At 45.2% G+C, this 25,758-nt stretch overlaps 1 protein-coding gene across 1 annotated transcript in view; it reads right to left on the reverse strand.

The window, feature by feature from the left end:
- The window catches only part of LOC137334044 (ubiquitin-like modifier-activating enzyme 1), a 212,513-nt gene that overhangs the window by 129,718 nt on the left and 57,037 nt on the right, over positions 1-25,758 (reverse strand). Inside the window, exons 15-16 of the mRNA XM_067998471.1 lie at positions 24,237-24,433; positions 2,834-2,898 (exon numbers count right to left, since the gene is read on the reverse strand). Of these exons, the coding sequence (XP_067854572.1) occupies positions 2,834-2,898; positions 24,237-24,433 (262 nt within the window). The remainder of the gene's footprint in view (positions 1-2,833; positions 2,899-24,236; positions 24,434-25,758) is intronic.

Genomic DNA, 25,758 nt, shown 5'->3' on the forward strand with positions numbered 1-25,758 from the left:
TTCAAGCTCTACTTTTCCAGTTTTACTTTGCGCTCATTCCTGCTCCTGTTCCGACGCAACTAAATATTGGAGTTACGGCCATCTACAGAGGAAGCTCAAACTGTGTGGCCGGAGAGCGAGCTTCGAGTGTATCTCTTAAACAATTACTTCCTGTTTAAAGGCGAGGCATAAAACGGGGCCCATTTTAGAAACAAACGCACCAAGAAGAACATTGGACAATTCCATCATCAAGAAGAAACATCCTTCCATACCCGGGTAAATTGCTCCTGAATTAGAAGTTTAATCTACCTTTTTTTTTTTGCCAAGTCTTGCGAGCTTGCCCCTTTCCGATTCTATTCCAGCAGATCCTTCCAAGCCACCGCACGGAAGGGGGGGGGTGGGGGGTAGGGGGCATTTACCAAATAATCCAGCCTGATGTCCATAGATGCATCAAGCAAGTGCTGATTTTGTGTTCAAGTCTCTGGAGTTGGCTTGAACCCACGACCGTCTGACTCAGAGGTGAGATTGCTACCAACTGAGCTACGGCTGACAGAGCAGCCATTGCTGTGTGACTGTTCCCCGGTGGCCAATGTGACAAGCCTAAACAGTTATTTCAGACTGAGCCCTTAAGCTCTCAGGCTGTTTAGAAACTCCACAATGTAGCAACAAGGTCCCTTTAAGCACAAGGTGCTCAATATTATCACCAAACTGAAATTTCTTTTGAAGTAGAAGTTCATGTCGTGGGGTTGTGAAAGGCACGGAAATTCAGATTACAGTGTCCAGATGATGGATGAGGGCCAAGTCAAACCATCAGACCTTCACTGGAGGACGCAGGAACATTTCAACATTTAGCCCGCACCTCAATCCATCACCTGCCCACTGTGTAAAAGTGGAAACAATTAGAGCAAACACAGTTCTGGTGACATGTCCCAAATCTGAAAACATTTGCTCAGTTAGAGCATGGAGGTGTTGTTTATTCAGTCCTGGACTGGTTACGATCGCCTGAGGGGGTCAGAGAGGAATTTTCCAGAGTATTTTTTCCCCTTACTGGTCCTGTTTTTTTTTTTGCCTCTCCCAGAAGATTACATGGCTGTCGGGTGGGATGGGAAGACGTGTCTGGTCATGATGGTCCAGCCATCATGGTGTAGGGCAGGCTTGATGGACCAGCTCGTCTTTTCCTGCCAGTCAATTTTGCATGTTCATAAGGGTTTACAAACTGTGTAAACGCACGGAGGGGTGAAGCTCGGTCATGGGATTTAATGTGTAACTTTGGTGCGTTTCTGTTTATTCAGTAGGAAGCAGTTTCATTGAGTGTCTCAGTTCACCGTAAGTGAAACCTCTGCTGCCATTTGCAGCAGTTAGTGATGGTATAAAATGGCGACCGATACTACCGTGAATCGCGAAATTACCCGCGACCCATTTGCACCTGCAAGACCATCACTGCTCAGTCATTCGGGTTGCCAACTCTGGTTGGATGTATTCCGGGAGGTTTCATTGTAAAGTGAGACAGTGCTGGCCTCACAGTAACGTTGTAAGTTGCAGCACCAGTCCGTTAATAAGATGGCCGAGAGAAGGCAAACGTTGCCTTGACATTTCAAACACCGGCCGGACTAGAGAGTTTCCGGGAAGGTACGAAACTAATGAGAAGCTGATAACAAGATGAATCTGGGAGGGTTGGCAACGTTATCTGTCGTAGCAGCAAAACTCTCCGAACCGGGTCACGTCACAAGACCGTGCCGGGGTGGGGTGGGGAGAGGGAGCCACTCTGCCTTTCTCCACCGGTACCTCACCTCCCTCCTCACTCCTTTGCCGACACCGTGTCGCGGAGTGCATTCTGGACTTGGCGCGCCTTATGAACGAAGTCAGCCATTTTTTTTTTTGAGGAGGGGGTCTACCGCTGACTCAGTGGACCAGGGGTACGAGGATGCAGGATTTTACAATCTGTATTCAGCTGGGCGCCGGTGAAAAGGTTACTTCCACAAGATCAGATAAACAGAGGGAAAACATAAGCAAAGGAGCTGGGATTGGTTTGGGGGCGGGGCTGGGGGGGGGGGGCGGTTGGCGAGGAAGGAAAGAAATATACGCAAATCAAAAGTACAGAATTACGGTTGTTTGACAGTTACAGTGTTTATTGGAGTTCCGCCTACTTAACTTACTGTCAGAGACGAGATAAACAATCTCTTCAGTAAACTGTTAGGTAGAAACTATTACCTTTTTAAGACAATTTCTTAGTGCAAACTCGAAAGGGGGGGAAAAAAAAACCTGCCGGCCTCAGCAGTCTAGGTCCTGGGCAGACTCAAGGAGATGCCGTAAATGGGCACAAATCCCAAAGAGAACTTTATTACAGTAAGAACAGCAGAGAAAGCCAAACAAGTTTGACTTGTATTTACTTTAGCCAGTTCCTGCCTGAAGACCTAGACACATTTGACAGTTCCAGATGGGGAGGCTACCTTTTGCTTGCACCCCACCTCTTCTCTTGGCCCCCCCCCCCCACCTCTTTCCCTGCAGCCCCCCCCCCCCCCAAACTCCTCCCCCCCACCAGGCCCAGTTGCTGATCTCCAGGACTTACATCTGGCAAGAAAAATACCTGTTTTTTTTTAGTTCAGCTAATGCTAGGGAAAGGAAAGGTTCCACATGGAACTGTAACCTGATAACATTTTGCAATTGTGCACTGAAAACACTCTTTTATTTCATTAATTCTGGCTCATTGAGAAGACATAAATCAAATTTAATTTAATCCCAACTATGACCCGTTTCATTAGGTGTTATCTCCTTGGTTTTAGCCAACTCCTCTTCCACACAAAAAAAACAGACCAAGATAAACTCAGAACAAATGGTAAAAAAAAGTACTTACTCTAAGTACTTGTTGACGTTCTCTGCCGGCTGTTTGAACAATCCTTCAAACTTGTCTCGGCTCCACTGCAAACAAACACATTCAAGACTTCAATGTCTGATCACAGTTAAACATACGAGAGTCGCCCCTGGTAGCTCAGTGGGTGAAGGCATCGCCTGGTGCATCACTGAACCGTAACAGAGCGGAAGGTCCAAATTTGATTCCCAGTCTCAGTTGGGGTGCTTTAATTGCCCTCGGAGGGCATGAAATAGCAAGGGAGAAATAAAAAAAGAGATCCTGTTCCTGATTTATATCCACTGGCTCCTTCTTGAAAGTGTGCATGTGTTGGGTGAAGGTAGGTTTGCACTCAGCTGTGATGCCCCACACGGGTCAAATGCTTTGCTGGCTCTCACTGACTAGGCCCACACATGAAGGATTGGGCTTCAGGCACCTGTGGCACTGTACCCCATCAGGAGCCAACACCTTCAGGAAAAGGGGAGGGGGAAAATTGGTAAATAAAAACTATTTGTGATGCAAAGTCAGAGCAGCGCTTTCCAAATAGAGTTGGCTTTATCTATTTGTTGATGCACTAACTGCGACATAATTTAATCTGATCATATTTATATCAGAGAGAAAAATGTCCATCCACTTCAATTTGTTCAAAAGATCTTATAATCATGTACTCAGGAAGCGTACCCAGTGTTAAAGAGGCACCAGATTCATGGTTAAGTATTTATGAAACACATGACTGATGATGGTTGCCATGTCAATAATTTAATGGTGTTGCTCAGTACCATGCGCAGGGATGGACTAAAGATTAACCCCACACCACAAGGATCAGTCTCCGTTCTGAGCTGTGTTGTGCGAGGAGGCACAGAGAAAAAGCTGCAGTGTCTCCCAGTGAGGGCAGGGGGAATGGAAAATTGGGAGGAAGACCTTAAGGCCTGGGTGGTCCCATTCACCACCCACTGCTCCCACACTCGATTGCGAAACGTAAAGCCAGGCAAAGAAAAATGGGGAAGGAAAATGATGGAAAAAGAAAATATACATCCATGGGGAAAAAGAAAATCAAAATCATCATGGTGTTGTATGTACACCACATCAGCACAACAAAGATACTGAATGGGTCGTCTCTATCTCCATTAAGTAAGAAAGACAGAAAGAAAAAGAAAGAGAGAGAAAGAAAGAACTTGCATTTATATAGTGCCTTTCACAACCTCAAGACATCCTAAAATGCTTTAGAGCCAATGAAGTACTTTTGAAGTGTAGTCACTGTTGTAGTGCAGGAAATGCAGCAGCCAAATTCCGCACAGCAAGGTCCCACAAACAGCAATGAGATAAATGATCAGATTATCTGTTTTATTGATGTTGGTTAAGGGACAAATGTTGGTCAGGACAATGGGAGAACTCCCCTGCTCCTCTTTGAATAGTGACATGGGATCTTGATTTAACATTTCATCCAAAAGACGGCACCTCCAACAATGCAGCACTCCCTCAGTACCTGCACTGAAGTGCCAGTCTAAGTAATGGGGCAGTAATTGAAAAGTGAGAAAAATATTCCAATACTCATGCTCAGTCATCCTCACTTTAATTACATGCAAAGGAAACAATGTAATGGGGGGCTGGTTATAAATTCAGTTTGTAAACCATCATATATAGAGGATGTTAGTTCCCATTTGTTTAAATTAGACTGAGCTGGGCCCTGGGCATTTGACACACACCAAGCACTGCACATAAACACAGACTTCCCATCAACAACCAAGAGGCAATCTTGACAGAGGCAGCATACATCAGGGAGTACTTTCAAATAATATACATTTCACGTTGAACCTTATCCTGCACTATTCCTTTAATGTTTACTTAGCACAACAGCATTAAGAACAGTTTCCTCTAGAGTCCAATTAACCCCATAGATACCAGTTATGAGGTTGAATAAGCGGTCACATGACAGGAATTTCCAGGCAAAAGCAATGGTTTCGGCTATGGACAATTTACTGCAGAGCAAGGTCTTTGTTAACTTCAAGTCTGGTCTCTATTTCAAAGATTGGTCCTTTTTAGTTTTATATGGACTTTGTTAAAAAATTGTCCTAATTTTAGTTCTCAAACTTTAGTCCCAATCTTGGGTATAAATGTAATCAAGAATACAACTTTGCCTTCCATCGTTTTGCTCTTTAGAAGAACTTTTTCAAAATTTATATTTCAACAAAAAAAAAATCAGAATTGTTTACTTGTCACGTGACGAGAAATATAGAGAAATAATAAACTGGATTTGAATGACAACTGAGATTTTATTCTTCTGCTTTGACTTTTTTTTTATTATTCGTTCACGGGATGTGGGCGTCGCTGGCAAGGCCGGCATTTATTGCCCATCCCTAATTGCCCTCGAGAAGGTGGTGGTGAGCCGCCTTCTTGAACCGCTGCAGTCCGTGTGGTGACGGTTCTCCCACAGTGCTGTTAGGAAGGGAGTTCCAGGATTTTGACCCAGCGACAATGAAGGAACGGCGATATATTTCCAAGTCGGGATGGTGTGTGACATGGAGGGGAACGTGCAGGTGGTGTTGTTCCCATGCGCCTGCTGCCCTTGTCCTTCTAGGTGGTAGAGGTCGCGGGTTTGGGAGGTGCTGTCGAAGAAGCCTTGGCGAGTTGCTGCAGTGCATCCTATGGATGGTGCACACTGCAGCCACAGTGCGCCGGTGGTGAAGGGAGTGAATGTTTAGGGTGGTGGATGGGGTGCCAATCAAGCGGGCTGCTTTATCTTGGATGGTGTCGAGCTTCTTGAGTGTTGTTCGAGCTGCACTCATCCAGGCAAGTGGAGAGTATTCCATCACACTCCTGACTTGTGCCTTGTAGATGGTGGAAAGGCTTTGGGGAGTCAGGAGGTGAGTCACTCGCCGCAGAATACCCAGCCTCTGACCTGCTCTCGTAGCCACAGTATTTATATGGCTGGTCCAGTTAAGTTTCTGGTCAATGGTGACCCCCAGGATGTTGATGGTGGGGGATTTGGCAATGGTAATGCTGTTGAATGTCAAGGGGAGGTGGTTAGACTCTCTCTTGTTGGAGATGGTCATTGCCTGGCACTTATCTGGCGCGAATGTTACTTGCCACTTATGAGCCCAAGCCTGGATGTTGTCCAGGTCTTGCTGCATGCAGGCTCGGACTGCTTCATTATCTGAGGGGTTGCGAATGGAACTGAACACTGTGCAGTCATCAGCGAACATCCCCATTTCTGACCTTATGATGGAGGGAAGGTCATTGATGAAGCAGCTGAAGATGGTTGGGCCAAGGACACTGCCCTGAGGAACTCCTGCAGCAATGCCCTGGGGCTGAGATGATTGGCCTCCAACAACCACTACCATCTTCCTTTGTGCTAGCTATGACTCCAGCCACTGGAGAGTTTTCCCCCTGATTCCCATGGACTTCAATTTTACTAGGGCTCCTTGGTGCCACACTCGGTCAAATGCTGCCTTGATGTCAAGGGCAGTCACTCTCACCTCACCTCTGGAATTCAGCTCTTTTGTCCATGTTTGGACCAAGGCTGTAATGAGGTCTGGAGCCGAGTGGTCCTGGCGGAACCCAAACTGAGCATCGGTGAGCAGGTTATTGGTGAGTAAGTGCCGCTTGATAGCACTGTCGACGACACCTTCCATCACTTTGCTGATGATTGAGAGTAGACTGATGGGGCGGTAATGGCCGGATTGGATTTGTCCTGCTTTTTGTGGACAGGACATACCTGGGTAATTTTCCACATTGTTGGGTGGATGCCAGTGTTGTAGCTGTACTGGAACAGCTTGGCTAGAGGCGCAGCTAGTTCTGGAGCACAAGTCTTCAGCACTACAGCTGGGATGTTGTCGGGGCCCATTGCCTTTGCTGTATCCAGTGCACTCAGCCGTTTCTTGATAACACGTGGAGTGAATCGAATTGGCCGAAGACTGGCTTCCGTGATGGTGGGGATATCGGGAGGAGGCTGAGATGGATTATCCACTCGGCACTTCTGGCTGAAGATGGTTGCAAACGCTTCAGCCTTGTCTTTTGCACTCACGTGCTGGACTCCGCCATCATTGAGAATGGGGATGTTTGCAGAGCCTCCTCCTCCCGTTAGTTGTTTAATTGTCCACCACCATTCACGACTGGATGTGGCAGCACTGCAGAGCTTTGATCGGATCCATTGGTTGTGGAATCGCTTAGCTCTGTCTATAGCATCTTGCTTCTGCTGTTTAGCATGCATGTAGTCCTGAGTTGTAGCTTCACCAGGTTGGCACCTCATTTTTAGGTACGCCTGGTGCTGCTCCTGGCATGCTCTTCTACACTCCTCATTGAACCAGGGTTGATCCCCTGGCTTGTTGGTAATGGTAGAGTGAGGAATATGCCGGGCCATGAGGTCACAGATTTTGCTGGAATACCATTCTGCTGCTGCTGATGGCCCACAGCGCCTCATGGATGCCCAGTTTTGAGCTGCTAGATCTGTTCTGAATCTATCCCATTTAGCACGGTGGTAGTGCCACACAACACGTTGGATGGTGTCCTCAGTGCGAAGACGGGATTTCATTTCCACGAGGACTGTGCGGTGGTCACTCCTACCAATACTGTCATGGACCGATGCATTTGCGACAGGTAGATTGGTGAGGACGAGGTCAAGTAAGTTTTTCCCTCGTGTTGGTTCGCTCACCACCTGCCGCAGGCCCAGTCTAGCAGCTATGTCCTTCAGGACTCGGCCAGCTCGGTCAGTAGTGGTGCTACCGAGCCACTCTTGGTGATGGACATTGAAGTCCCCCACCCAGAGTACATTTTGTGCCCTTGCTACCCTCAGTGCTTCCTCCAAGTGGTGTTCAACATGGAGGAGGACTGATTCATCAGCTGAGGGAGGACGGTAGGTGGTAATCAGCAGGAGGTTTCCTTGCCCATGTTTGACCTGATGCCATGAGATTTCATGGGGTCCAGAGTCAATGTTGAGGACTCCCAGGGCCACTCCCTCCTGACTGTATATCACTGTACCGCCACCTCTGGTGGGTCTGTCCTGCCGGTGGGACAGGACATACCCAGGGATGGTGATGGAAGAGTCTGGGACATTGGCTGAAAGATATGATTCTGTAAGTATGGCTATGTCAGGCTGTTGCTTGACTCGTCTGTGGGACAGCTCTCCCAATTTTGGCACAAGTCCCCAGATGTTAGTAAGGAGGACCTTGCAGGGTCGACTGGGCTTGGTGTTTTGCCGTTGTCGTGTCTGGTGCCTAGTGGTCCGATGCCGGGTGGTCTGTCCGGTTTTATTCTTATTATGACTTTTCGTAGCGAGATTTTACAACTGAGGCCATTTCAGAGGGCAATTAAGAATCAACCACATTGCTGTGGGTCTGGAGTCACATATAGGCCAGACCGGGTAAGGGCGGCAGGCTTCCTTCCCTAAAGGACATTAGTGAACCAGATGGGTTTTTACGACAATCCGGTAGTTTCATGGCCATCATTACTGATACTAGTATTTTAATTCCAGATTTTTATTTAATTAATTGAATTTAATTAATTAATTGAATTTAAATTCGCCAGCTGCCGTGGCGGGATTTGAACTCATGACTCCGGATTTTAGTCCAGGCCTCTGGATTACTAGCCCAGTAACATAACCACTATGCTACCGTACCCTTTCAGGTCTAGTACTTAATTGTATTCAACGTCTACTTTCATCCTTATTTTCGGCTCTGAAAACAAATTCTGCTTGCCATCCAATATACAAACTTCAACTACAAACCTCACAGTTCTACTTACTGTCTGCACAGGAATTCAATCAACAAGAAAATCTACCTTCCCACCAACCCACGGTCTGACTGTGTATTAGGGACAAGCATTGAGCTTCCGCACTTTGGAAGATTCAGAGCTGGTGGACACTCAGACCCACAAGGACACAGTGATGCTTTGTTTCAAAGGGCAGCTGCTTCTTAACCCAATTCAAGTCTTTGTGAAGAATCTTGGAATCATCTGTTTTGGATCATGTTGGGTTTCCAGCTCAGTTTGAAACCCATCCGGACAATATATGACTTGTACATTATGTACTCAAAATCTACATATTTGTAAAAAAGGCTAATTATGTGTCAGCTGTGGCTCAGTGGATAGCTCTCTCGCCTCTGAGCCAGAAAGTTGTGGGATCGAGTCCCACTCCAGAGACTTGAGCAGAACATCAAGGCTGACACTCCTATGCAGCACTGAGGGAGGTGCACTGTCGGAGGTGCCGTCTTTCAGATGAGACATTAAACCCAGGCCCCGTCTGCCCTCTCTGGTGGACGTAAACGATCCTATGGCACTATTTCAAAGAAGAGATGGGGAGTTCTCCCCTGTGTCCTGGCCAATATTTATCCCTCAACCAGCACCTGAAAACAGATTATCTGGTCATTTATCACATTGCTGTGTGAAAATTAGCTGCCGCATTTCCTTCAGTGACTACACGTCAAAAAAGTACTTAATTGGCCATAAAGCGCTTTGGGACATCTTGAAGTCATGAAAGGCGCTATATAAATGCAAGTCTTTCTTTATTAACTTCTCAAAGCAAAAACATCTTGTCCTGCTGGGATAACCTCATCATAACCCCTGTGGTCATAAAACATCCCAAGATGTGATCTGCTGCTGGCGAAGTTACCATACAAATGCTTCAATGGGTTGGCTCCTCCATTAAAATAGCAGAGAGGTAATTTGATACAAACGTGGAGAGCTGCGAAGAAGCTTAGTGCCCTCAACATCACCAGTAACGGTAAAAACAAACTCCGACATCAACTCAAATGAGGAGACGGTCAAAAGATTAAATAACTCAATATTATTAAATAAAAAATGAAGAGCATTTAAGGTATCAATGCACTGTCAAGGTCTGGATAATTAAGTAAGCCACTCAAGCTTATCTTGCAATATGGACCCAAATCCCTCGATATTGTGCAGCCTTGTAAATTCTACGAACAGGTTGTAAAATCTAAATACACCAAAGACATCTGTGAAAATTTAATTTTTAAAAAACTGGGTATTTTTGCTCGTTTTTCAGCCAATGCTCTTCCCTCCTACCGAAAGGCATCAACTCCTTGCTGGGAAAGGTTTCCACGGGCATCAGTGTCACTCCTGTACCTTACCCATGCCTATGGGTGAGTTTAAACAGTGGATGTTGGCATAACCAAGCTGAGTCTGCTGACTGGCCTCACCCGATGTCCACACACTTCCAGCAGGGGTTGCTGTATAGCGATGAGGAGCAGGATTTCCCCCTCCCTGTCCCTTGGCGCGTTGAGGCCAATTTGAGCCAATCTCAGTGACACAATTTCATTGCTTTACATCTTACAGTGTGCACTGCCTAGTTTCAAAATAGGAAAGCATGAGTTTAAAAAAAGATTCAAACTGCTTAACGACGTGTGCAAAGCATTTTACTTAATTTTATAAACACTCATCCAAGACTCAAACCAGATGATAAAGTCACCTCCCTCCCAGTTTCACCTATTGAAACCCCTTTAAATCATGGAACTTCATTGTATACAAAACTGCTCACAGGCCAGTGTCTGTACAGGGCAATATGGTGCAGCGGGGAGATACGATATACATTTCCAGCTCCTGTGTTGTTCTCTGCCCAGGAACATGCACGTAAAGAACTCTGCTCACTGAATGCTGCTCAAACTTCAACATTGAGAGAGCCAACACGAGTTTCAGCTCTTCACACTGCAGTGGGTGTGAAGCTCAGGTGAGAGCGTCTGCCAGAGCTACTCGGTCTCCTCTTGCCTTTAGTACGGTCCGCGGTCGATCGTGAGTTGTACTGCTGCTTTTGCGTCTGCGTACGTCTAAAAAAACAAAATGCTTTGCACCGATGCAAAAGTGGCAGCATAACTGGCCCATCAAAGTGAAAACCTATCCTTGAAACTACAGTGCTCCTGTCAGTGAAAGGGTTAACCCTGGGTATGGAGGAAAAACTCAAACAAAGGCAATTAAATAGACAAATATCATTCACAGTCCATTTCTAGCCAGTGGTCTGTGTTTGTTCTTGGGACACCGCATGTCTGCTGGGCTCTAATGAGCAAATTTAGGAGAGATTAAGTATAACGTCCACCATTAGGGAGGAGACAGAGGCTCAATGGCTAAACGACAGAGTAGTGAGAGCTGTGATCCTATTCCATTTAAAAATCACCACAGTGCAATATATCTTTCCACTGCAGAAATCTCAGCAGAATAAAAGTTTTGCACAAAAAGGAGAGAGAGGTGGCAATTCCTCAGGTTGGATTTGAGTGCAGCCAGGGGAGACAGGAAATGAAATCAGACAATAACAAATACTGAGCTGTGCCTGAGAAAAAGTACTGAAACCAGCCAAGGTCAAGACAGATCTTAATGCAACTCAGAGCCAACCCCTCCACCACCCCCCCATCCACCAAAAAAAAAGTTCTGTTGCTGTTTAAAAATATGCAGGAAGGGCAACTTTAATGAGTCCATAGTAACAGCTGTTCTTGTGTATGGGTTTATTAATGGTGCCTTGTGCAGGGTGTACTCACAAGCAATTCTACCCACTCTTACGTTGAGCTAATATTTGCCAAAAAATATTTTGTTTGCCATGAGAAAATCTCTTTCTGAAATTTTGATTTAAAGAAAAAGTAACTTAAAATGTCCTTATTCAGTCCAGTGAACCTGTAACCCCTCTACTCTTCCACAGCACCAAGCCCACCTCCATTCAGAGTATAACTGCTGCTGGGTTTTGTTTTACAAAAATGTATCTCGTCACACTGAGTGACATTGAATTCTATCTGCCATTTTTTAGCCCATTCCCCCATTTTATCAATATCCCATTGCAGCTTTCTTCGGTCTTCTAAAGAATTAACTATACGGCTGCATATAGTGACACCACTATTCCTGGCCAGAAGGGAGATGATTGGGTAATTCCCCCGTCAATCACGCCTGCAGACTGCACTACTGTAAGTAGCTGGGATTGATTTTACGCATGTAATTTGTATTCTGTGACTATCCTCCACTCATTGCATTTTGCTGGAGAAATCACGGTGCTTTTAGCGGCGCTGCAGTTTCGGTCATGCATGAGTTCTGTTTGCTGCAGTTTGTAGAGACTCTTTTTAAATAGGCTCTAGTCCTGGCCTGCCTCCGACTCACTGGCTGACACAGTGGTGTCAATAGACACTCCGTTATAAAGTGAACAGATGTGGGACCACTACCCACTTCGAAAGGTCACTCTGCAAAAACTACTCTTAACTCCCTCTCTTTGTTTTCTCTCTTCTAACCAATTTTTAATCCAGTTTACTATCCACCCCCTAATTCCATACCCCTTAATCTTCTCCAGTAATCTGCCATGTGGCACCTCGTCAAAGGCTTTCCTAAACTCCATGTACACTGCATCTACCTCATTTCCTGCATCGATCATGCCTCTCGAAATTCGTGCTGGCTCCTTATAACTATTTTCTCTTTATCCAGGTACATGGTCATATCATCCTTAATTAGAGACGCTAAAAATTTTCCCTATCACATAAATTAAACTAAATGCCCTGTAATTACCTGGATTAGCTCCTTCTCCCTCTTAAAAAATGGGTACCACATTGGCCAATCTCCAGACCTCCTGCATACATTGATACTCCATGGGGACCTGAAATATAATTTTTGGGCCCTCAGCAATTTCTTTGTCTGCAGTTAGAAAGTAAAACAAAAAGAGATTCTCCCTTGAAAATTGATTTCTTTTTTTAGCCTGTTCATTGCGTTGAAAATTCATTTTTAAAAAAATCTCCATCTTCTGAACCATTTTTGAGAGTCCTAGAAATTTGTATATGTATAAAAACTCGGAAACTGTGTAAATGGGGAAATCTTGTACATTTTATGCCGTAATTTTAAATTTCTTTGTATTCCCATGGTGTGGGTGATGTTGGCAAGGCTAGATTTATTGCCCATCCCTGGCAGCGCTGAGAAGGTGGCGGACCTTCTCCATGAACTGCTGCAGGGCCTGTGGTGATGATGTGTTAGGTATGGAATTCCGGAATATTGACCTCGGAGCAATGAAGGAACCACAGCTTATGGAGATTTATGTTTATTCGAGCCTGTATAAGTTGGCAGACTCACTCATACTGCATTGTAAAGGCAATGTTCCACTTCTGCACTCCAGTCACATGCCAGGAATGCACGTTGGGAAAATGCACATCCCAAGCCTGGGATTTTCTTCCCATTGATTTTAAGAAGCAGAAGATTTACCCTTGCACTTCAAGGCAGGAATGTAATGACAGGAACCAGCTGACAATGGGGAATGCCGTGGGATGGGGAAGGGGAAGGAAGATAACAGAGTACAAAAGGGGTTGTGGACAGATTGGAGGAGATGGCTGACGGGCAGAATCGTAGTGGGGTTTGGGTTTGGAGATCCCAAAGGGGCCATCGACAGTTTGGGTCCCATTCTTCTGGGTCATCCTCCCCAAAAAGGCTACTAGACCCTCTCTTCCCCAGTGCTCCCAGAAACTCCCAATACTGACAGACTCTGCCCCCTTAATACTTCCAAATCTCCCCAAAGTCCTGCTGAACTCCAGGAACCTACTCTCCAGATTTGGTTCACTTCCATATCCCCAAATGCGCTCTCAGTGCTCATAAACCTCTCTGTCGTATTCACAGTGCTCCCCAATCCCAGAATTACCCCTAATACTCCCAGTCCGAGACTATCTTTATCTATGTTCTGAGATCCCAGAACCCTTTTCCCAGCCATTCCAGGATCTATTCCCATGCTCCCAGAACCTGCCTCTTCAATTTATCCTGATCTCAGGACCTTCCCCAATGCTCCCAGACCATGAGTCCACCCTCCCCAATGCTCCTAGATTCAGAAGTCCTTTCCCACTGACCCCACCCCAGACAATGGAATTCCCCTCAAAGTACCGCTAGGCTCCGAGACCTTGGGGCACTTCCAGGTACTCCCAGATTGCTGGAATGTCCCAATGCTGCTAAGCCAGTGTCCCTGGAAATGCACAACGCCCCTGCTTTTATAAGACCTCTGACACAACACGAGCAATGTCTTTGGAGATCTTCTAATATATAACCGTAATGTTTTAACAGTAATGCTTGGTATTCTTACTTCCTCCACAGAATAAGGCTATAACCTCCAACAACTAATATTATAGGAACCCTTGTTATTCCCATTTGCTCCAAAGGTGGCACTGTAACACCGCTCACCCTGTTGCAACAAACACAGCTAAAAGGCTAACTATGGCTAAAGCGTTTACCTGAGGAAGGAGGAAGCCTCCGAAAGCTCAAATAAAATTGCTGGACTATAACTTGGTGTTGTAAAATTGTTTACTATGGCCAAAGCCACAAAGGATTCTCTAGAAAATTTGTAAAGAACAGATGATGAGCACAGTTGAATCATGCTGTACTTTTCCAACATGTTATTTTTCAAAGGCTTCTTTGAAATAGACAAAGAAAGACTTGCATTTGTATAGCACCTTATCACTTCTGTCAGAAATATCTCAAAGGGTTTCATACAGAATGAATTACTTTGAAGTACAGCGATTGGGACTTTTTTTTTAAAACCTGGAGTTTCCTGATGGATCAGCCCCGTGAGTAACTGAGAGAAAGAGAAAAAGAAAGATAAAGAAGAAGGAGAAAAAAGAGAAAGAAAGATAGGGAAAGAAAAAGAAAGAGAAAGAAAAGAAAGAGTGCAGGAAAGAAAAAGAAAGAGAAAGAAAGCTCGTGTGGAGCATAAACACCGGCATGGACATGTTGGGCCGAATGGCCTGTTTCTGTGCTGTACATTCTATGTAAATGAATGCCATGGGATCTTTTGCGTCCACCTGAGAGGGCAGATGGCGCCAGTGCTGTAAAGAAGTGCCAGCCTAGATTATGTGCTCAAGTCTCTGGAATGGGGCTTGAACCCACAACCTTCTGGACTCAGAGGCGAAAGTGCAACTACTGAGCCAAGGTTGACACCTAACTGAGGCATCCAGATAAGAAAGGTCTCAGTTTGTGCTTTATTAGCTAATCTCAGCCAGACAACTGTAGCAGCGCAAGAACTGGCCTGTGTCCCCGGATTAGAGCGAGGAAATCCAGCCACTGTTTGGATGTTTGTGAATATCGGGGGCCTACTTGATCAGGCTTGGCTTTATACCCTCCGTAGTAAACTAGCCTGTAAATATTTAATATCGAGGCTCACACATAAAGAATGACCTCTTGGGAGGAACAGCAGAGAGTGACTGATGCCGGTGGAACAACATTCAGGAGGAGATGGGAGGAAATTGGCGACAAAAGTATCTTTGTTGGGGCCCTCCATTTCCCAAAGGTTGAGAAGAACCAGTCTTGCCTCTGGCATCGCTGAAGTACCATGGGCATGGGATAATGTTGTTCCCTTGTTGGCGATGAGTCGGGGAGTAAACACATTGTTTGTGGTCTGGCAGCCGTTCTTTCATTTGTATTTTGTTGGTGGTGTGTTTCTTTCTCTAAATGGGAAACAGACTGCACTGAATGTCGGCACAAGCCAAGAATCCATGCAGGAATGGTATGCATTTCCTTCTTCAGAAACAATGATTGAATCCATACATGTACAGGACTCGTGAGAAATTTCTGGAGCTGTATAAATTACTGTAACAGATCCCACATCATGTGTGCATGAAGGATAAAAAGAATGCCAGAGAGATTTAATTAGTTCAATGCAAAATGTCTGACTTGGGATAAATCGAAGACTGAGCTCCGAATTGTGCTTGGATTCTGTGTCCCTCACCCACTCACCCCCGTGACTAGGAAAGTTAACATTTGAGCCAAAAAAAAATTGCGAAAGCAAAACTGCCAAATCTGGAAACGCGAAATAAAGAACTTACACTTATATTGCGCCTTAACACATCTCCCAGAAAAGTCCCAAAGCACTTCACATTGATTGAATTATTGTGTGGTTACTGTGATGTGATTAAGCACAAAGCCCATTTTGCGGCAACAAGGTCCCACAAACAATAACGAGATGAATGATCAGTTAATCTGTTTTTGTTGGTTGAGGGAAGATCGTTGGCCATGGACACCAGGAGGACTCCCCGTTCTTCAACTAGTGCAGGTGGATTTATCGCATCCACCTGAATTGCAGATGCGTTACATCACGTCTACAGCACAGAAACAGCCCAACTCCACACGAGCCTCCTCCCTCCCTACTTCATCTAACCCTATCTGCATATCCTTCTACTCCTTTCTGCCTCGTGTGCTTATCTAGCTTCCCCTTAAATGCATCTATGCTATTTGCCTCAAATACTCCTCGTGGTAGCGCGTTCCACATTCTTACCACTCCGTGGCCTCGGTTTAAGACCTCATTTGAAGAACGGCACCTCCGACAATCCAGTAATGCACTGAAGTGTCAGTCTAGGTTACGCGGTTAGTTAATCGTAGAACGATACAGCTCAGGAGGCCATTCGGCCCATCGTGCCTGCGCCGGAGGTTGGGCTTAAAACCGCAAACTCTGAATCAGGGGTAAACGCCCCACCAACCGAGCCAAGCTGACACTTAAGCAACAAGAACAGAAAGTGTTGGGAAATACACAGGAGTTCACTCAGTAACTGAAAGAGAAAGGTTAACATTTCAGGTATGTAACCTGAACAGGTTCTAAAAGTGGGTTCACATTAACCCAGGTTCTCTCTTTCAGGTGCTGTGTACTTCCAGTATTTTCTATGTATATTTTTATTTTAAAAAGAGATGCTTAACAAACATTCTGTAATAGCTTATTCAGAGGATAAAATCATTGGGGGGGAATTTCCGCAACATTACTGGGGTTTCAGCAGCTCTTCTGCTGAAGTTGGGAGAACCCCTGCAGAAATTCACCCCCATTTTATTTACAATGTGTGGTTCCCTGTCCCCCAACGCATTTAATTCAAGACCCTTGTCCTTGTTTACAAACTCCTCCACGCCCTCAACTCTCCCCACCTCTGTAATTTCCTCCAGTCGCACGTGTCAGCGTCGAACTCCTCTCTTCTGACTCTGTCCTCCTGAGCAGCCCCCATCCCCTCACTCTTTCAGCTACGTCTTCAATGGCAGAGCCTTCAGTCATCTAAGACCAACACTCTGGAATTCTCTTCCTAAACCCCTTGCCTTTCTCTCTCTCTTTCTCTCCCCCTTTCTAAACCCATATTTTCCCAACAGGCCTTTTGGTTACCTCCTTGAACTGTATAGCGATTGCTTGGTATCTGCTATTTTATTCCCCTTGTTAAGCACCGTGGGATATTTCCTACATTAAAGTCACCATATAAATGCCAGGAGTTTTCATTGAAACATCTCAAAGTGCTTCACGCAATCAATCATAGTTACAGCCTTTCTGTGCCACTAACGTCCCACGGACAGCAATGAGATAGATGACTAATCTGTTTTTTCTATGGTGTTGGTTGAGGGCAGAATGTTGACCAGGACATGAGAATTCCCATATCTTCTTCATAAAATGCCATGGATCCGACAAGTCCCCTGAACAAGAAGATCTTGCTTTAAAGCAGTCTGACAGAAACTTATTTTTTTTTTGTAGGGGGGGGGGGGGTGAAAGGAGTTAGAAGTTAGAAGAGAAGCACTTTAATTTAGCCTAATTTTAACATCGTCAACCCAGACAGCGCCAAAAGGATAACTTCTGACAAAATCTTAATTTCCGGTGAGGAGCAGGGAGGACCGCTGGTGAGCAAGAAATAATCAACCCGAGTGGCACAAGGCTGCAGGTGGGCACTCAGAATAAGCTAGAAGCTAGATAAGTACATGAGGGAGAAAGGAATAGAAGGATACGCTGATAAGGTGAGATGAAGTAGGATGGGAGGAGGCTCACGTGGAGCATAAACACCGGCACAGACCAGTTGGGCCGAATGGCCTGTTTCTGGGCTGTAATCTTCTATGTAGTTTTCTATGTAAGCCCTCTGGGGCGCGTTTCCTCTTGGAATTTCTCTTTAGAACCAACTTGGGAACTTTGCAATTGTAGGACAGTACGGGGGAGGGAGGGAGGGGATTGACTGACGGAAAACATCTTTGCCGGGGAAAATATGAACAAGGAAACCCTGAACGTTGCGTTTTGGACGTGGAATTTTTTCTAAAACGGAGACCCCTCTGCTACTTTACCGAGAAACGCAACACTCAGTTCCTCCCCACGAATCATTTGAGCCACATCACTGCATAAGGTGGCATTGCTGGCAGAAGGGTTAACATTCCAGTCCGTGCTACCCGCAGCCCATTTAAAAAAAAAATGTTAAACAGCGAGTCATGTTATTCATTCCAGTAAGAATGCATCTTGCAACCCGTTCTTGAACAGCGCATTCCATCACCATCTGCTGAGCTGAGCTCAGCACAGAATGAACCGATCACGGATTCTAAAAATATCAGCTTTCACACGATACAGAAACATTCTCATTCTGTCGCTCAGGCTTGCAAAACATGTTTTTTTTTTAAAATAGCAAAAATGTGCTGCTGTGGCAAGGGCCAGACGCAGCTCTCAGAGAGGCAATATCAGCCCCCGCTCCCCACAATTGTGAGTTTACAGGCAGGCTTGCTTCACATGGAAATCGAGCAGACCCTACAGGGTTTATCTTCCTCCGGTCATGTGTTCAATGTGTTTGCATTAAATTTCTCTGCGCGCTGTTTTAATGCAGAGTTACCTCATTTATTCTAAACAAGCCAACTATTATAGCAATGTGGAGCTCAAGAGGAATTTTAAGCAAACGTATTAAGCAGTGTTCCACCAGAGGATGTGAAACCCTTATATCTGCCCGAGTGCATCCACGATCAATAGGGTCATCAGTCTTATTACTGTTTTTAAAAGTACTTTGAGCTGGAGGATGGCACAAAGATGACAGTGAGCAAGCACCCGACTCAACACTTCCCTCTACTTGTAAACAAGGCAAAGGGTTTGCAAAGGACACTTTACCTTCACAACAGTGTCCCTTTAAACAGGCGACACATTGGAGAGACGTACACTAATGGGCAGCCTCTAAATGGAAATGTCTGTTTCGAAGTGAAGTATTGACCCGTGCCCCCCCCCCCCCCACCCTTTCCTCTGCCCAGACAGCTCTCCTACGATTTGCTTCTATTTTCAATGTGGATTTACTTTGGGAGCCTGTCATTTCAAGGGCGCCTTTGCTGAGCCTTGGAGATGAACACATGCTTCATTGAGGAGTCAAGTGTTCGTGCTTCACTGATGGCGTTGTGGTGGGGGAGAGGAATCTTTCTGGAGCGAGTCCATTACACATCACTATGGTAGTTCAGGCTGACTTGTCGAGGAGTCGTTTTTATTTTTGCTGACTCAGTCCCACAAGCTTAACTTATATAGATGGTGATACAATGGGGCCAAAATGACAGAACACTTCTGGATCTTGGGGAAATGATGTGCATGGAAGTTCTAAAATATTCAGTCAATGCTAGTTGGTTTACTAGGGATCAAAAAGGAAGCTAGTTGCCACATGTGAACGATTCTGAACGTGAATGCAATTAAACATGGCTCCCGAAAACCTGAAGTGTTTCCCCAGATCGGTCATGTCTGAAATAGGAGTTTAAAAACTACAAGTGAAAGAATCAACAGCTGTAAAGATCCAGTCAGTCTCCTGGCTGTTGAACGCAGTCATTGATTTCTCAAATTATTCCTGTCTAGTTTACCTTATCCAAGGGGAGTCATGATGTGGAGATGCCGGTGATGGACTGGGGTTGACAATTGTGAACAATTTTACAACACCAAGTTATAGTCCAACAATTTTTATTTGAAATCTACAAGCTTTCGGAGGCTTCCTCCTTCCTCAGGTAAATGAGGAAGGAGGAAGCCTCCGAAAGCTTGTAGATTTCAAATAAAAATTGTTGGACTATAACTTGGTGTTGTAAAATTGTTTACAATTATCCAAGGGGAGTTAGTCTAACACTATCTTCATAGAACAGTAGAGACTTCTCCCAGTGGCCTGGCCAATATTATTCCCTCAGCCAACAGCATCGAGAAAATACAAACAACAGCGTTGAATCGTGTGATGCACTGCAGTCCATTCCTGATGGGGTGATGGATCTGGGCGGGGATGAGGAAGTTGGCACGTGGGTACCCCAGGGTATGAGCTGGCAGAAGGCATGCTGCCCATTCACCTCAGGCTCACTCACGCATTGTAGTTAGTACGAGTCCCTTTGCTGGTGACAATTGGAGCTTTCCAGGCGGAGAGATAGATAGATGGAGTTGAGATGCAGGTCAGCCATGATCCAATTGAGGGACTGAATGGCCTACTAGTGTTCCTAAGTATTTTCCTCTGGATTCCAAATCGCCTGGTTGAAAGTAACCCACCTCACTGCTGTTTGTGCGATGACACTGCCCCAAAATGGCCATCATATTTGCCTTCGTATAGTCACTGCACTTCAAAAAAGTGTGATGCACCTTGAAGATGTTTCATTGACATGATAAGGCACAACGTAGATGCAAGTGTTTCTTATCGCCGACAGCAACCGTAACTTCAGTGGTAGCACTGTAATGTGAATGTGGTGATGCCCGAGGTGGTTCTCCTGAGCTCCTTTGCAGACAGCAACCACGTGGATGGTAAACAGAAAGTACCGCTGCTGGCCCCAGGCAGGAGGAGCACCCCACCAGACTTCAATATGGTTTATCGGTTGCTGGGACTTTCCCCGGACAACAAAAACATGCAACCAGAAATGGAAGTTAGGACGAGCAACTTTTAAACAACTCTGCCTATGTAAGACTGTGTGTGTGTGCAGTTATTTGCCCACTTCAGCTGGTTCTGTGTCATACACCCCACAATCGGAATGGGATTGGCTGTGCAACATAAAGTGGGGGACGAAACAACACGAGGATAGCTGGGGAGTCACGATTATGACCGCATGGGGGAAATTGGGATTTGGTCTGAGACTACACCAGGAAGAGGGGGGTGAGGTGGAGGGGGGAGTGCTCAGGAGTCAAAGACTACTACATGGGGGCAATTCAGGAATTGCTACTACACTGGGTGAATTTGGGAGTCAATCCGAGACACCAGGGCAGGGATTTTGGGAATCAGTCTGATATTACTGCATTGGGGTATCAGGGAGAAAGAGACGAGGGATTACTTTGAGGTGACACTGGAGGTATGTGGAGGAACATGGCGAGTTAGCCCAAGAGCATTACACGTGGTGGGAGGAAGTGAAGAGGTGAGCTGGGGAGTTAGTCTGGTTGCACATGGAGCAGTGTGTTTATGTTGAGTTTGTGTGTGTGTGTGTGTGTGTGTGTGTGTGTGTGTGTGTGTGTGTGTGTGTTGGTCTCTGCTCTTTCTGAAGAAGGGGTCCAAATTTGACACGGCGAGAAATCCTTTTAATTAGTACCTTACAATTCAGCCCATAAATCAAACAACCTATAGGGCATCTACAGCATGGTCATCCATACAGCAAACCATAAACAGCAGAGTGCACACTGGATGCAATGTGCAATTAATCTGGATTCTTGCGGTGAACAAAAATCAGAATCGTAAGAGAACTATTTTGGCTGAGTGGAAGGATTGAGTTGCAGTCTGCGTTAGTAGGTTTGTTTGTTCAGCTATTCCTGAAGCTAAAGTCCAGTACAGCTGCATGATACATATAAAGAGGAAAGGGAAACTATATTTAATTAAAATCTTACTGACTCCCATTCGCCCCAGAGCAACTTGCTATAAATAGAGCCCAAGGTAACAAACTGATAAAAAGTGCCTGAATGTCTTTCTTTGACATTTTCCAGAAGCCCAATCCATTTTTAAGTAACTTTATTAAAAGTGATTTAAAAAAAAGTAAAACTGCAGGTTACTGAACCACAACCAATGTTTGATGGGGTACCCCAGCTGCTTGGGATCCCAATTCAAGGTGGTATCTTTTCCAAATTTAGAAAGAGAGCAGGCCAATAATAATCAAAGTTTTATTATTGATTAGGGACTACCTTGACCTTTGTACCTTAGACAGTGTTTTGCCTTTTAAATTACTAAGTTTTAAATGTACTTGTCGATCTCCCAGGATATTGCACATTGGGCGTCAAGATTATGTATAATCTTCAGGTGAAGCAAGGTTAGAGAGTGGAGAGATCATTGGACCAGGACACGCAAATGTAAAACAATCGTCATTTTAAAATCGTACATCGTCCTTATTTTTATATTTCCATTATAAATTCCTATGCCCACACTGACAATGGAAACTGTGCAAATAAATTGGTCACTACTTGTTTACACTCTCGCACTAGTTACGGTGTTACAGCACCTCCCCTGATGAGAGTGTGCAATTAGCATGACAAGTTGACATAGGCAGTTTCCATTATAAATGCAGACATAGAAATTTCTAAAATGTAGTTTGTATGTTGTCTATACGTTGGTATATATACCAGGAATATAAAAATAAGGACACAATGTATAACTTCAAAATGGAGACTAAATTACACTTGCTATGCTCTGGTTCAATTTTTCCCCGCCTTCTAACCCCACTGCACCTAATGATTAAACTCGACTCCCTGTACATAGGAGATTGGCTAGTATAGTAAATAATTCCCATATAGCATGTACTGTTACAAAGTTCCGGCAACACTTCTGTATAACACTTCACATAATGCTTCCGTCACACTTAATCATCGGCAAATTTACCGAAACTCAATCTACTTGCTCCTGATTGGCTGGTTGCATCAGTTGACTCATACCCAACTACTTACGCCTGATTGTAGAACCAAGGCTGAGGCTATTATCCAATCACATTTCCCAGGCTTATTCAGTCCACTAATTATTTCTCTAACCAATTACTTCTTTCTGCTTTCCACCCTTGTGATCCTCAGGCCTCCCGTCAGCATCGGGCCTCTCATCCTGTAAACTCCCCTCTTTCCCTCACATCAGTTTCCTGGGCCTCCCCCACCCCGCTCTCCTCCAGTGTTCCCAACCGTCGCCTGCCCTCCTCCGGGAATTGGGCCTTTCCCCCCCCCCCCGATGAGACCACCATCTTCCGATTGAGCCGCTCACCTGACCCGAGCTCCCTGCCTGCCCCTCGCTGGCTTTTTGCCACTGAGTGGGGAACCAGCTGCTAGTTGGTTAAATGTGTACTGTGTTTTTACTGTATCTGACCGTATATATGGTAAAGGTGCACTAAACACTTTTAATTAATAATCGGTTCCTGGCTCCGTTCTAGGGAAACAGCTTTTAAACGTTTTGTATATGACTGAAGGAAAGGGACAATGAGGAATCACAGCTGCCATTCCAACATGCTCCTCCTCCCTACACACCATCTGCTTCTTTCATAATACTATAATGTAGCCTTCCTATAGTACTAGACTTTCTCCCCTCCGCCCCCACCAACTCAATTAGAATAGTTTGCATTTCTACAGCGCCTTTCGTGATGTCCCAAAGTGCTTTACAGCCAATGAAATACTTTTGAAGTGCAGTCACTGTTGTAATGTAGGAAACGCTGTAGCCAATTTGCACACAGCAAACTCCCACAAACAGCAATGCGATAATGACCAGGTAATCTGTTTTTTTTTTAATATAGTAATGTTGATTGAAGGATAAATGTTGGCCAGGACACCGGGAAGAACTCCACTACTCTTCTTCAAAATATTGTCCCAATACTCTTCCTCTGATCCTCTCACACCCTCCGCAATACTCCAGCATCCTCAATCACCCTCCATCCTGCAATCTGTCCATTTTTTGTGCTCACTTTTTTGTCCATCTTCCTTGCTTACTTTATACTTCTGGTGCATGTAACCTGCCACCTGACATCATGTAGCTTGCAGAACAATTAGAACCCATGTTCCCCTTCCCAGTACCTCCAATGAACTTATTGCATGTTGCCTACCATCTTGCTGTCTGTCCTGGGCTTTTAAAAACCAAGAGATTAAAAATTCAGTACATGGGTGAAGGAACGTCTAATAATCATCAGGGACACTGGTTTACAGTTTTCTGGAAAACTGAACAGGATCACCAACATTTCATCCCCAAAACCAATTAAAAAAATCACAGAATACCATATAATAAAAATATAATTTCACTTATGCGGTCACATTAAATTAGTGGCTGTGATAATAATACGCTGCTAAATACATGGCATAATACCCGTTATGTTATAGAACAAAAACTCCTCTGACTCAGAAATGCCATGGCATTAGTGTTATTATAGAGACAGCATATCCGGTGCACATTTCCTGTTTGTCACATGCCAAGTGTCGCACACAAATTTCTGTGTCACGCTTCAAAGAAAAGTATAAAGAAACTCTACAGGAACATAAAATACCAGAGCCAGGACATCCACGGTCTGTATTACGAACTCAAGCAATGTTTACTTAACAGCAATTGCTGTGTAGCCTTAAAGCGATACATGCACATTGAATAATGTTCCTGACCTGATAGATAGCACATCCTCCCCCTTACCATGAGCAGCACCACAGCAGATGTTAATAAGAATTTACATATATATTCCTAACAGTAAAACACAGAATCCCTTCCATTCCCTCCGCCCCCAGTTTAGAAGGTTCTTGTACATCCATGTCTATAATATTTATTTTCTCTCCAATTACCTGCAACGTGTGCTCAATAGCATTGGGGAAATTCCTGAGTGTACAGATGGGAATAGATCTATCCGGAGGGTCCCGACTGGATCCATAGGATTCAGTAATGTGAGGAATGATGACCTGTAGATTTCCTTTTGTGCCCAGAGTGCCGGACTCCAGCAGTAGTTTCTGGTATAATATACAGCAGCCATCCATGTATCGCCCTGAGAGCAAAAAATGGATGTTATAAGCGATCGTTCTCCTGAAATGTACATTCCTACAACAACTTGCATTTATATAGCGGCTTTAACATAGTAAAACATCCCAAGGCTCTTCAAAAGTCACATACAGTCGCACTTTCAAGCTGCCAATTGCCTAGCCTTTGGTTCTCCTTTCACCTCTACTCTTCTGTAGCTGTCAATCTGTTGAACCACTCCCTCACCTCCACCTCTGCTGCCCTTATCTCCAGTAAAACCTTTACTCTCTCCCATCCTGGTCGTTCCCTCTGGTATGGCCTCCAGCCTCATGCCCTTATATCCAAGGGATGCAGTTGTCCGCCTAGCTGGTGGACAACTGGTTTAGCCATCCATCAGCGGACCTGGCTGGACCAAATCAAGCAGGATCGGCCCTCACTCTTCTATGCCAAAACTGCTCACTATTCCAGAATCATCCTGGAGAGCAAGGGTAACCCCCGGCTTCTTTTCTCCACAACTAACTTTCCCTTTAAGCCCCTCTTTCCCTTCCCCTCCCCCCTCACCTCACCTCCAACCAGTAGGAGGAGCTCATGGACTTCTTTGTCACTAAAATCGAGACCAGCTGCCTCTGCTGCATCCCCCTTTGCCCTTGCCCACCAAGCCAAACCTCCCCTAGCCCTCATCGCATGCTTTCCTATCTCCCTTTATGCCCTCTCCAAGATCATCTTGGCCATCAGATACACCTTCTGCTCCCTTGACCCCATTCCCACTAAACTGCTGTCTTCCTAGCTCCTGTGCTAGCTGACATTGTAAATGGTTTCCTCGCCTCGGGTACTGTCCCTTCCCTTTCGAAACCTGCTGTCATCACCCACTTCCTGAAAAAACTCACCTTTGACTCCTCTACCCTTGCAAACTACCACTCGCTTTGAACCACCCTTTCTTCTCCAAAGTCCTTGAACATGTTCTTGCCTCCCAAATCCATTCCCCCCGATTCCTGCAACTCCGCATCTGACTCTCTCCAATCGGGTTTCCACCCCAGCAACAGCATCGAAGGGGCTCTAAACAAAGTCACAAATGACATCCTCTGTGGCTGTGGTGCATTCTCTCGCCTCATCCTTCTCGACCTGTCTGCAGCCTTTGACACGATCGACCACACCATCCTCCTCTAACTCCTCTCCTCCTTTGTTCAGCTCAGTGGGACTGCCCTTGCTCGATTCCATTCTTACCTATCCAAATCGGAGCCAAAGCTTCCCCAACAATAGCTTTTCTTCCCACTCCTGCACTGTTGCCCTTGGAGTCCCCCAAGGATCTATCCTTGGCCCCCCCCCCAACCCCCTCCTCTTCTTCATCTACAT

This window comes from Heptranchias perlo, chromosome 17, assembly GCF_035084215.1.
Source record: "Heptranchias perlo isolate sHepPer1 chromosome 17, sHepPer1.hap1, whole genome shotgun sequence".
NCBI classification, from domain to species: domain Eukaryota; kingdom Metazoa; phylum Chordata; class Chondrichthyes; order Hexanchiformes; family Hexanchidae; genus Heptranchias; species Heptranchias perlo.